General features: G+C 49.1%; 1 protein-coding gene across 4 annotated transcripts in view; it reads right to left on the reverse strand.

Annotated features, from left to right (window-relative positions):
- Positions 1 to 13,238, reverse strand: part of LOC144162912 (latrophilin Cirl-like) — a 254,934-nt gene that overhangs the window by 17,803 nt on the left and 223,893 nt on the right. For all 4 annotated transcript variants that reach the window (XM_077693632.1, XM_077693633.1, XM_077693634.1 and 1 more), the window contains 6 exons: positions 8,797 to 8,995; positions 4,418 to 4,524; positions 3,249 to 3,560; positions 2,403 to 2,567; positions 1,562 to 1,665; positions 293 to 484 (listed from right to left, as the gene is read on the reverse strand). In XM_077693632.1, the coding sequence (XP_077549758.1) occupies positions 293 to 484; positions 1,562 to 1,665; positions 2,403 to 2,567; positions 3,249 to 3,560; positions 4,418 to 4,524; positions 8,797 to 8,995 (1,079 nt within the window). The remainder of the gene's footprint in view (positions 1 to 292; positions 485 to 1,561; positions 1,666 to 2,402; positions 2,568 to 3,248; positions 3,561 to 4,417; positions 4,525 to 8,796; positions 8,996 to 13,238) is intronic.

The following is a 13,238-nucleotide window of genomic DNA, read 5'->3' on the forward strand; positions in this document are numbered from 1 at the left end:
GGTGTGGGCAGGGCATGTAATGCACAGGCAAGATAACCGTTGGTCATTAAAGGTAACAGAGTGGATCCCTAGAGAAGGCAAGCGCGGCAGGGGGCGGCAGAAAGTTAGGTGGGCTGATGAGAACAAGAAGTTTGCGGCGATAAATTGGTCGCAGTTAGCACAGGACCGGGATAATTGGAGATCTATGGGAGAGGCCTTTGCCTTGCAGTGGGCGCAGACAGGCTGATGATGATGTTGAGGGTCCAAACATTTAGGATTTGCAAGTGCACTTCCTCTGACTCTATGCACTCACGTTCATGAGCTCCTCGACGACCTGCTGGCGCTGGTAGCTCTCGGAGGCCTGGTCCAGCTTGTCCTCCATCTTGGACAGGAGCTGCTGCACGATGCTGGTGGTGTGCAGCAGGTCCCCTCCATACAGGGACTTCACACGCGTCTTCTGTGACAGCTCGCTACCCAGGTTCACCACCGAGGCACTGCCCTGGATCTGAACACAAGGAGGAGAGTAGAGAGAGCGTTACATCGTTGCACAGAATGCAGACGGATCACTCACTGGACTGAGTGTTGTGAGAACCGACATGTTCTGTGCATGTATTGATTCTTTTTTCTACGTGCTTCTACTGCTTGCACATCCCCCATTGACTAGTTCAATTCGAAGTAGTGAATTTCAGAATCCCGCCTTGTATTCGGACAATCTAGGAAGGAAAGTGAGAGCTGCGCTGACGGCGGGAGATCGAAGGCAGGAGAACGACAGCCAGATCGATTTCTATTAGCGCTCTTTTTTGCTAGCTAGTGTTCATTTATACTACATTTCCACCCCTAATCACTGCCTACAAACCTTTGAAACAGTGCTCTATCTGTTCTCTCTTCTATCATTTTTGTGCTGTTCTTTTCTTTAAAACTTTCCAAAGATGTACATTCAACACCACTGCGGTAGACTCCTATGTAGGGTATTACATATCAGTATTTCAGCGTGAGCTAACAAGTGCAAGAAAACTGTGCAACCTGACATCTTTAAATTTCATGGTGACTGCCGTGAAATTTAAAGATGTCAAGTAGCAATTTAAGTAGCAAGTAGAAATTTAAAGATGTCAACTGACGGCTGTAACCACTGGCCAAGCGTCTGTCAGGTGCTGAAAGAACTTTCACACCAAAATTGCTCTATAAGAGAAAGAAGGGAAAAAGACGGAGGAAATCAAGACAACAAACGTAAGCTGCATCAAAAAATAAATAAATAAATAAAAAGTTAGGTTCCCTGACGAAGGTGACGATGCATCCATTCATTATTGAGCTACAGTGTCAAAATAAATTAAATTTTGCTATAAATAAGTAATTTGTAGTCTATCTCTCCTTCGCCTCTCCTGTCCACCTTTCCTACATCCCCTTCCCCCTTACCTGCATCGGCAGGCATTCCGGTGTCCACCCCTAGATGTGACTTTTTACTTCCTTTTTCCTTGTCAATATCATTCATTCATTCATTAGTAACCACTTTATATTCCAAGGCATCCCGAAAAGTCCTAGTATTTGAGCCCTACTTGGTAGTTAGCCCATTCCAAAAACTCACCCTCCTCTCCAGGTCGCCAACCCAGAAAGAGTTGCACCCACTGAGGTCAGGCCGATCGGAGAGCCACTTGACAGGGTTGACTCCACACTGCCACCTGGCGTCACCTGGAGGAAAAAGAACACAGACAGACATCATGAGGCACGAGAAATGAGATGTTATCAAGGATGTTTGTATATGATTCCTCAAGGCACATAACTCCGCTTCAAAACTACTCCAGAGGCAGTGCTTCGCACTTGACAGCTTTCACGTCGGGTGTAACTGCTTTAATTTTTCTTTTCATTTAACACGAAAGTGTTTTATTCCCGGATACACGAATATTTCGCTGACGTCATATCCGTCACGGAAGTGATGCCAGTACAACGAAGCAAGCGGCCTGTAAAGGGCGCACCCCTGCACACAGGGTCTTCTTGCGGGGAAGCAACCTTTAATACTAAAGAGTACGTTATACTCCTGGTTGTTCGTTTTCGGGTTTTATATATTAACACGAAAGTGTTTTATGCCGGGATACACCAAGATTTCACTGGCGTCATATTCGTCACGGAAATGACGCCAGTACACCTTTGTCGAAGCGACCCGCCAGCAAGACGCTGCTCGCCAAGCACACCCACAAGACAGCCGCCGACCCGCAAATAATGCACAGCTACAGATTTCGCTGCACTTTCGTGTTTTGCTGATTCCTATGACAGAGGAATCAACCACAGTTTTTTTTAGTTACTCTTTATAGCATCAGCCATTTTCTGGACCAGAAAACAACGACAGCAATGCCGGTTTTTGGCACAATGGGCATTTATGGCTTTTGCCCTGATATACATATATATATCTAATACAATCTGTTGCTGACCTCTTGCACCTCCCGGACAAGGGTAGACAGCCACGTCACCAGCCCGAGTCCAGTTCCAGAAGATGTCTCTGGCCACAACCGGCTGGCAATAGTCCGAGAGGAGATCCAGTGCGGTGGAGGTCTCTAGCGTGACTGTCTCCATGGCGGCAGTGTCGGCTGGGGAAACTGCACAGAAAAAGAATAGAAATCAACACTCGTTGCCTGATCGACTGCTTGGGAAGGTAAGGAACGTCGAACGGGGCAGATTTTGGACAGAACCCCTCAAAGCAGCTTGGAGCTAAGCTAACCAATTTGAAAAATGAAAGCGTTAAGAAATGAAAGCATTGCATTAAACTGGACAAATTTTACTTTAAGATAGAAAGGAGAACAATGTGCATGAACATGACACTGCATTGCTGCAAAAAAATTTCATTCCTTTTTATTTACAAAGCAGCAACACAGGGATAGCTTTGGAAGAGAAGAAAAAGATCTCAGTTTAGAACTAAGTTTAGAGTGAGAGAATTTGAATAGAAAAGAGCTCGCTATTAATAGCACGTCATTAGAACTGCTTCAGATCCTTGAACTTGTACCAATTCACTTGCCGGGCTAGCTTCTCACTAATTTAGTAATACACAGTTAACATGAAAGCTGCAGCAATAAAAGGACCGCTCCACCCTTGAAGGTGCATTATTGCTTCGAAAAATTACAAAAGTTACAGCGCTACATTGAATTCAGCTTTTTCTTGCGTTGGTGGCCGCAATTCGCCAAAAGGCCAATTTAGACTGACAGAGTCAAATGCCCTTTATACTTTTTGGGGGGCAGTTTTACCGCGCAATCGGGCACTCGCCGGCAAGCGAATCGACGTACCCGTGGTAGTGGCGGGGCCGCCGAAGTGATGGCGGAAGTCGACGTCGTATCCCGGTTCTGCGGGGTTCTGGTAGACGGCCGGCAGGGGCGGAGGCGTCCGCGGAGCCGCATTGTCCGCCTGCTGGTCCGGCCCGGGCCCCCCGGCGGCCCCGGGCGACGACTCCGACACCGGGCCCAGCATCGGCGGCAGCAGGTCCCCGCCGGTGCCGCGCGCCGCGTCGCCGACGCCCGGTCCCAGAGGCGACAAGGCCGGCGGCACGGGGGACGCACCGAGCAGCGAGGGCCGCGCGCTGCTTGGTGTCGTGAGCTCCGCTGAGGGTACGAAAACGGCGGAGAAGGGGAGTTGAAGTTAATTAAACAACTTAGCACTAAGAGCGCTAGTCTCGTCATTTTTCCTTTGCCGTTTTGCTCTTCGCGCTCCAAATTTTTACCCATCAACGTTTTATAAAGAGGGCATTCGAGCCGCAATATCTGCGTGAACAATTTTAAGGTTTAATAGTGCTTGAAATTAAAGACAGAGTTACGAAATAAAACACGTGCAAATTCAATGTGGACGCTAACTCAGTCCTACATTCGAGGTGATGTACAAAGATGACTGCATCTCGATGTAGTAAATATAGAAACAAAGTCTCCCTGCTCGTTCGCATACAATAAGCTACCCTTAATACTTGGAAACAGATATAGAATCTCTGGCCAACACTTATGGCATTGTAACCATCCCTCAGTCCGTAACGTAGCTTAATATTATCGCAATAAGGAAAGATAAGCTTCTTTTCTTCTCTCAACTCCAGGTTAGGCGCCAATCTTTTCCCACGCCGCCCGGGCCAACACTGCTATCGAGTTTTGAAAGACCATGAGGCTACCAAAAAAAGTGCGGTCATGTTGGCTTACCCTTCCTTCTCTTCCGTCATGTTTGGACAACGGTTACGGTGTCATATTTTCTACCTATCCGACTCTATCCCCCGATTGGAAGCGATCGCGCGTGAATGAACTCCCAACGTTCGCGCTATTTCTCCTGCCAAGCTAGCTTTGCCGCACTAGGAGTGTACTTGAGGTGGAGCCTCCCTGCGCGGGCACGCGGAGCGACGAATGCCTGCAAGCTTGGGAGGGCAACAGTCTGGATTGGCAAACTGGGAAAGTACAGGGTACGAGCCGGGTGCGACACTCACCGGGAATGCACTGGTAGTGGGCTTCCAGGTACTTGAGTGTCCCGGGACAGGGGTCGCCAAACACGTCCGTCGACGCTGGTAGCGTGCAGCCTTTTTTCAGGTCACAGCTGAAGTCGGAACAAACGGATACGGGTGTCATGCGAAGAAATCACATGACCAAAGGAAACATTACTCCAAGAAGAAAACACTTGTAACTCAGCAAGAAGATGACAAAGAAGACTACGTAAGGCACGCGGCGCCAAGGTCATTGCCTGGGCTACGGCGATGAGCGCTCGAGATTAGAGCACGAGCTTGCGCCGGGCGCGGGCCAATCGGAAGCGGCCAACGAGGGCGGCCAACGGCGGAGGGGAGCGAGAGGAGAACTCCGAAGTGTGGAGAGTGACTGGGGGCTTGGCGGTCGGGCGACCGGACCCGTGCTGTGCCCCGAAACATCCTCCACAACCGCATTCCCAAGACACCCCCGCATACAAGTCGTCACGCCGGCCTCAGTGAAAGAACGCGACGCCCCAAGGCAGCTGCGTCGGCCACTACGCCACGGGAGCTGGGAGCGCACTTGACTACCGCCGCCACGACATCACCTGGACGTTTCAAAACCGCAACACCACAACTGGGACGTGAGGTAGGAGAAGCCCGTCCCCGCAGAGAACACATATTTTGGGACATTTCGTTCCCGTACTTAGTCCTCGCCCTTGACTTCCGCACTTTGACTATTCCCCGTTTGCTTGAACTCTTTACCGTGTTCCATACCGCTTTTTCACCTTTATTCAGTATTTATTAGTTCCCGCTGTTCTTTAGTTTATCTCTGTTTGCTGTGTGTATTTGTTTGGGTTTCGGGTTACATAAACAGAAAGTCTCGTTTCCACAGTTTCTTATATTTTTATTATTGTCCCGAACCTGACAATAATTGGCGTCCACGGCAGGACGAGACCAGTTCGTTTTATAATACCCATAAAACCCACGATGGACACACGGGAGCTCATTGCCATGGGCGAACGCTTGGGCTTGAGTGGCGAGGAATTGAGGAAGTGGGTCCAGGCGGAGCAGAAGCACTTGCGCGACGAAAGAGCGTTAGAACGCGAGCACGAGCGGGTGAAAGTCGAACAAGAGCGGGCTCGTGCAGAAGTCGAAGAACGCAATTTGCAGCTGCGGATTCGCTTGGCGGAACTCAATCCAGCTCGAGGAGAGGGGGCCCAAATAGATGGCGAGGGAGAAACCACTGGTCAGGCTCAGGCTGCCACTCCGCAAAGCTTCAGCGCACGCAAATTCCTGCCGCCTTTTGAGGATGCTCGAGATGATCTCGACGCATACCTTAAACGGTTTGAATGCGTAGCCCAAAGTCAAAGCTGGCCTAAGCCGAAGTGGGCCATCGCCATCAGCACGTGTCTTACCGGAGAGGCACTGAAAGTCTACGGGCGCCTTTCCCCAGAAGAGTCGCTAGACTACGACCAGGTCAAGCTTGCTTTACTGCAGCGCTTTCGATTCACCGCAGAAGGCTATAGGGAGCGCTTCCGTCACTCGAAGCCGGAGAAGGACGAAACCGCTAAACAATACGCCGCTCGACTGAAAGGTTATTTTGAACGGTGGGTAGAACTCTCTAGCATTGACAAAACCTTCGACAAACTCGCTGATTTGGTAATCACTGAGCAACTTCTCTCTAACTGCCACAGAAAACTCGCGATGTTCGTACGGGAGAGGGAGTGCAAAACACTCCCTGAGACCGCGACAGCTGCTGACCGTTTTATGGATGCCCAAAAGCAGAACCACTTGTTAATTTTTGATGATAATAACAGGGAACAACGAGGAAACCCGGAGACAAGTGAACGTAACGTTGAACAGCAGGATAGTCCCGGCCCGGGTGGTGTAAGGAAAGGAAAATGGAGGGTGGCTAATGCCGTCTTAGACGTCCGTGCAGGAATGGATAATATGCCTGTTTCGAAAGGCAGAGTCGAAGACAAGCCGGCCATCATTTTAAGAGACACGGGAACTAACACAGTAATCGTTCGCGAGTCTCTCGTTCCAAGAGCGGCACTTACCGGCACCTCTTGCATGTTACAGTTAGCCAATGGAACATGTGTCACTGCCCCAGAAGCGAAAGTGTTTATCGAGTCACCGTTTTTCACTGGAATTGCATTGGTAAGCTGTCTAAAATCTCCGCTGTACGATGTGGTCATTGGCAATGTTCGAGGGGCACAAGACTTTGAGGATCTGGCCCGGAGTTCAAACCCACTGAGCCCAGAAACAGGATCGCCCGGTAACTGTACCACGTCGAGACTTCGGAGAATAGACGTAGCCAGAGAGCAGGTGAATACCGGTTACGATGACGATCCAGGCGGCTGTCAATCAAGCCAGTTGTTCCCTGTGTATCCGAGCAGAGTATTTTACTCGAAACGCCGAAAGCCACCAAGTCCACTGTAACACGCCCAACAGCACTGCTATGTTGTTTTCTTGGCTTGGCGCTCATTTGGTATACGTTCAGTTTCAGGAAGTTTGACTACAGTTGGTCAGCATGTGGGTTAAGTTGTGCTTGAGTGCCGTTGGTTAGTATGATGATGCTGTTAAAGACTAGGAAGTGAGTTGGCGTGCTATATTATGAGTGTTCCGCCGACAGTTTCGTGAAGTTTTGTTGAACTGTGCGTTGTAGGAGTGCGAACACTTTTGTGAAGTGATATTGAACTGTGCGTGGAGTGTGAACATTTTCAGTGAAAATTGCTTGAGTGGGGGGACGTGTCATGCGAAGAAATCACATGACCAAAGGAAACATTACTCCAAGAAGAAAACACTTGTAACTCAGCAAGAAGATGACAAAGAAGACTACGTAAGGCACGCGGCGCCAAGGTCATTGCCTGGGCTACGGCGATGAGCGCTCGAGATTAGAGCACGAGCTTGCGCCGGGCGCGGGCCAATCGGAAGCGGCCAACGAGGGCGGCCAACGGCGGAGGGGAGCGAGAGGAGAACTCCGAAGTGTGGAGAGTGACTGGGGGCTTGGCGGTCGGGCGACCGGACCCGTGCTGTGCCCCGAAACATCCTCCACAACCGCATTCCCAAGACACCCCCGCATACAAGTCGTCACGCCGGCCTCAGTGAAAGAACGCGACGCCCCAAGGCAGCTGCGTCGGCCACTACGCCACGGGAGCTGGGAGCGCACTTGACTACCGCCGCCACGACATCACCTGGACGTTTCAAAACCGCAACACCACAACTGGGACGTGAGGTAGGAGAAGCCCGTCCCCGCAGAGAACACATATTTTGGGACATTTCATTCCCGTACTTAGTCCTCGCCCTTGACTTCCGCACTTTGACTATTCCCCGTTTGCTTGAACTCTTTACCGTGTTCCATACCGCTTTTTCACCTTTATTCAGTATTTATTAGTTCCCGCTGTTCTTTAGTTTATCTCTGTTTGCTGTGTGTATTTGTTTGGGTTTCGGGTTACATAAACAGAAAGTCTCGTTTCCACAGTTTCTTATATTTTTATTATTGTCCCGAACCTGACACGGGTCAATCTCATGGTCACTATCGTCGGCATTGAAGCGGAATGACAAGCCATTGTCATGATTCTCTCCCCCCCCCCCCCCCCCCTAAATAAAAAACAGTGATAGCTCATGAGTACATCCCCCCCCTGTCGCCACATTCTGTACTCACTGTCGTTTTTCCCTGAACAGAAAGTAACTGAGGACTTCGCTTAGTGTAATTAATATTTCTTTATTGTCATTAATAATATTAATAGCAACAAAAATTGCCGAGTTGCCGTATACTGTGCCCACGCGGCAGGAAGCATGATATGCACTGCTGAATTACTGTGCTGCATGCTATTTATTAAGAATAAAGTAAACCTTCGTTATAACAAAGTCATCCGGAGAGGAAACTGACTTCGTTATAAGCGGTACTTCGTTAAAAGAGTATACGCCTTGCTCCCAACGCACTGTAGTGGGGACCACAAAAAACTTCAAATAAAGCGCGATTTAGAGTGAAGAGAATTCATTATAACGAAGGGTTTACTCTACTCATCCAGAATCGAAGCAGGACCGTCGGCACAAACGACCCGTTCGAACCATCTTGCAACGCGATCTCCACTGTGGAGAGAGGGAGATGGGACCCGCCGCGGAGGCTCAGTGGCTAAGGCATTCTTTTGCTGTGCCCAAGGACGCGGGTTCGATTCTCGGCCGCGGCGGCCGCTTTTCTGATGGTCGCGAAAAAGCGAATACGCCCGCGTGTCGATATTTCGGCGCACGTTTAAAGATCCCCAGGTGGTCAAAATTAATCCGAATCCGCCTTCCGCTACGGCGCGTTAAACCACTAAAATTTGAATTTTGAAATTTCAGGGGGGAGGTGTGGCGATTGGTGTCGCCCCCCGTAGAAGAAGATACACGCGCACACGCACCTCTGCTGCATGACCCGAAAGGAGCGCAGTGACATGCAGTCGACACTCCAGTCCAGGGTTCCGTGCTCATTGCAGATGGAGATGGAGAAGCGGCCGTAGTTTGCCCGGATCAGCTGAACCAGGTGTCCCTCGTCGCACGAGATGCGGAGGTGGCTGCCCTCGCACGCGTACGCCGTCCGGTAGCGGGGAGGGTCTGCCGCTGCACGACAATGAACAGAGGAGGGAACAGTTAGACGCCTTGCGAGACACCACACATGAGGCTTCGCCAGTTCACGCGTTTTTGAAGACTGTAATCAGAGCCACAGTCAAAAAGAGGCTGCAAGATTCATCAATTCATGGCGGCATTGCCACGCTCCGAGCGAATGGAGCACGCTGAGAATCCGTAAATGTGCGCTCGTGACGTAATTATCAAAAGTGAAGGTCGCTTTTCACCGGCCCTACGGCTTAAAATGACGTCATTTAGTGGAGGGGGAGGAGATTGGGCGCAATTTCAGAACTTTTGAGGAAATTCTACAGTACTGCTTCTCGCTTCGCGCCTTTTCTCATCAGGTAGACTACGAGACTGTCTTCAAAGCTAGCATACAAAAACGGACAACGCAATAACGTTTGGAAGGTGCCTTTAGCATTGTGAGTAAACAGGTGATATTATTTAGCTACCCTTACACCTCTACTGAACCGACAATTTTTCGCTCTCTTGTAATGGTATGCTCGTATGCTCTTTCGTGCGTGCTTATTTTTTAACTGTTCTTCATTTTTTTTTCTGTTTCCTTGCATGAATATCGTGAAAACATTCAATAAACCACCCTGCTAAAAACCTAACAAAAAGAACTGCAGTATATTTACAAACGCATCAACACTCCAAAAGGGGACGGTGGTTGTAATCGATAAAATACGGTAAGTGAGGCAGCTTAATTAACCAAAGAGGTGACCGCCAGAAAAGTTTCGCTCGGCGCGGCTAGGCGGCGTCACGTGGCAGCTTCGCTCGGCGCCCGCGAAAGGGCGAAAGTCTTTACACACAGACGCTTCCTTATCTAATACACCCCTGCCACTAGCGTATGCTGACGGGGTGGTCGCTGGCGACATCAGTGGCCAGGTAGGTACACACAAACACAGCACTGTCTTCCGGCGAAAGGAGATAATAAAATGTCTTTCGGCGCACGAGCAGTCAGAGAAGGCGACCGACCGGGGTCACAAGGAACGCACGCGACGCCAGAAAGGAAAAATATCCAGCTACACTATATACCATGCGCCTTTTTATTCTCCTCCCATTTTTCTCCCGCCTTGAAGTTTCTTTTCGTTTTTTTTTTTGTTTTGTTCGTTTATCGTCTGCTGCGAGGTTCCAGGAAGCGCCGCATCGGCGCTGGGGTCGCGTGCGGCATTGGGCTCCCGCTGCGGTACCCTCTCACCCAGCGAACACGGCCGCAATAAATCTAGCTCCCAGGTGGCATTTAGTGGGGGGGAGAAGCCACCGCGCTGCCGCCTCCGCTACTTGCAACCCTGCCGCAGCTTCTGCCTTTTTTCCTTTTTTGGCTTCTTCTCATCTTCCCTTCCTTATCCGTATTTCGCTCCCAGCTTCCTTCTTTTTTCATATTTTTAACATTTGTGCGCGTCTGAAAAGGAAATTGCAGCAGAACTGCTGCAAGAAGCACCGTCTTTCGCGGTTTGATTCGAAACTCACGAAGTCACGGCAGGGATGGAAGAACCGCGCCTGTTTATTTGCCCTTGTTCACTTTTATTTCTTGAACTGTCGCGCGAGTGTTTTACTTGATCGCGCCACTTCCCAGAGCTTGAAGAAGAAGGAGAGGGTTTTCGCTACCGTTTCGCTCAAAACGATCCAGATGAAACGCTATAGGAGGCATTTTCCTTTATCAGAGAGGGAAACGTGGATGTGCGGCCGCATGAAATGTTTTGACGTCGCAGGAATCGAAGCAAAATCGTGCGACCCGCTGTTACCGTATTTATTCGGATATAAGGCGAGGCTTTTTCCAAAATCCGTAGTCTCAAAGTCATACCTCGCCTTATATTCGAAGGCAATTTTTTACTCTCCAAACTGCACCCTCGCCTTATAATCCTGCCCGCCTTATAATCGGATAAATACGGTACTCTCGTAGACTGTTTTTCGTCCAACAAGAACAAGAACTTCGCTCCGTCCCATAGCTTTTTATCTCTTCACGCAGCGGCTCTATCTTTTTTTTTCTTTCGCGATAGAGTATCAATGCGATTCTCTGACCTCTTCGTAAACGGCGTATCTGATAACGTTCAACAGAAACCTCGGACTTTTTCAATTCCAATTGGCAGGTCGAGCGATAAAACTGAACTGCGCGGCTTCGGCTTGCTTTCGCTCGGCTGAAATTTGGCTAAACTGTGAGAAAGGGGAGAACGCAAGCTGTAAAAAAGATAAACGTATAAAAGCTGTAAAAAGCTACGAGGAAAATAAAGCGCTGGTATCTGGAAAATAGTGCCGCCAATTACGAGGCAATTACAGCCGCCTCTCCGTCTGTCTTTTGCTTTTTCGCGTCATGCGGCGTTAATATCAGTGATTATGCGCACACGCACGCACGCATATATATATATATGAACTGCAGAAATGTACGTATGAATGCATAATATAAAATAGGAAAAAAATCAGGAATTGCCTTTAATAAGTCCTGGCATGTATAAGGAAGCATTGGCGCCCACAATCACGTACTCGCCAATATGCGGACTTTGGGCTTTCACAGTGTAGTAAGGGCGGACGACGCCAGGGGGCGCTGCATGTATGCCCTGGTTGTTCTTTTTAAAATATTTAATAGCGACCTCCTTTCCCAGAGGCTGCGGCGAAAGGATTCCCCGTGGAGCACTTCACAAAATTAGATATCTCATTTCAGGCGGGAAACCCAAGAAGCCACGGAGAGACAGGGGAGGAAATCTTCAAGCCCGGGGTTATAAATCACGTCTCGATCGTTTATTATCAGCCAGATAATTTCTGCAAAAAAAGAAGGAGAAAGAAGAAAAAACAAACAAGGGAAACGCTCAGAAAAGACGTAAAAAAAGGATACAAATCTACAGCAGAGAAGATCTTCTATCAGTGCTGCTTCCACTTACGAGAATAACCCCGTTTTTGTTTTTCATATAGCGAGAAAAGGCAGAAATCGGGGCTTTAAAATCAGTTCATCGCGAGCTCAGCTTTCATCCCTTTTCCTCCTTTCTAGAATACGCTTTGGCGATTTGACGAAAATAGCGGGTAAACAAACCGCGTAGACCGGGCAATAAGCATCAATCACCTGTAATAGATTCTAGTTTTCGCTCGCTTGTACCTGCACCGAGCAAAGTAGGTCACCTGATTGATTTGTTCTTTATTTACTTTTTTACGCGAGCCGAGACAACAGCGTAAGAGCTTAAACGAAAAAGTTACGCCCACTGGTATTATGGAAACAATATTTCGTCGACAAAAAACGCAAAACCAAAGGAGGCCACATTACGAAGATTGCCGGCGTCGGAGTATTTCACGTTGCGAAGACGAAGCAGCCTGTAAACTGGACTAGTTTTTATCAGGGAAACGTAGAGACATTGATACAGTCCAATAAATTTAACGATGTGTACACGGCACTCTAGATACGTCTTGAAGGCGACGCGCTGTACACGTATCCTCATGTCGCTCAGCTCACCTCTACGCAACAAGCCCGCTCGCTCACTCACTCACTCACTCAAAAACAATTCTTAGCGCGCTTCACATCGTCGATTTTACCACATGTTGAGTACCCAAACGTCTAAATGGACGCCGCTTTCGGATATGATCCGGTATGACGTGGAACCAAGATTTATGGTCCAACCAGCCCCGCCCTCATACAAGTACATCGTGCGAACTACGAGCACGGGGGCGTTTCATTCTGTTTCAGACAGGTTGGGAAAAGTTTTACGCAACTCGACCCCGTGGACGAAGGTGCAGTTGACGTGGCGCACGACTCGAAAAATTCACACACACACGGAAAAAGAAAAGTAAAAAGAAAATGTTAAAAGAGGGGGGCGAGGCGTGCAGATGTCAGAGAACAGACACTCAGCCCATGGACAAGCGAACTTTACAAGGGTCGAGCAAGAGCACTGCACGCGGGGGACAACGCCAGGAAAAAAAAAAAAAAAAAAAAAGGAAACACCATTATGGGCCGGCAATCGATTTGTCTAAAAAAGAGCAAGACAAAAAAGAAACTTTTCGATTTTGATGACGCAGCGGCGACGGTAAGGCGGCCAAGAGCAGCAGACGAGTAGAGTGTAATGAGCATGCAACAACGCAGACGGTCGTCTGAAAGCAGCAGGCGTGTCGTGTCGTCTGCTTGAGGCAGGAGTGTCGTCTGCAAGTGAATGACCCCCGCCAACTTTTCTCCGCACTGCTTTGCACGTGGGCCCGACATTTGCCGCCGCTAGTACACATTGACAAAGCCCGTTAGCAAAGAAAAGAAAGAAAG

This window comes from Haemaphysalis longicornis, unplaced genomic scaffold (assembly GCF_048455015.1).
Source record: "Haemaphysalis longicornis isolate Haplotype H1 unplaced genomic scaffold, Haemaphysalis longicornis Haplotype H1 scaffold_12, whole genome shotgun sequence".
Taxonomy (NCBI): domain Eukaryota; kingdom Metazoa; phylum Arthropoda; class Arachnida; order Ixodida; family Ixodidae; genus Haemaphysalis; species Haemaphysalis longicornis.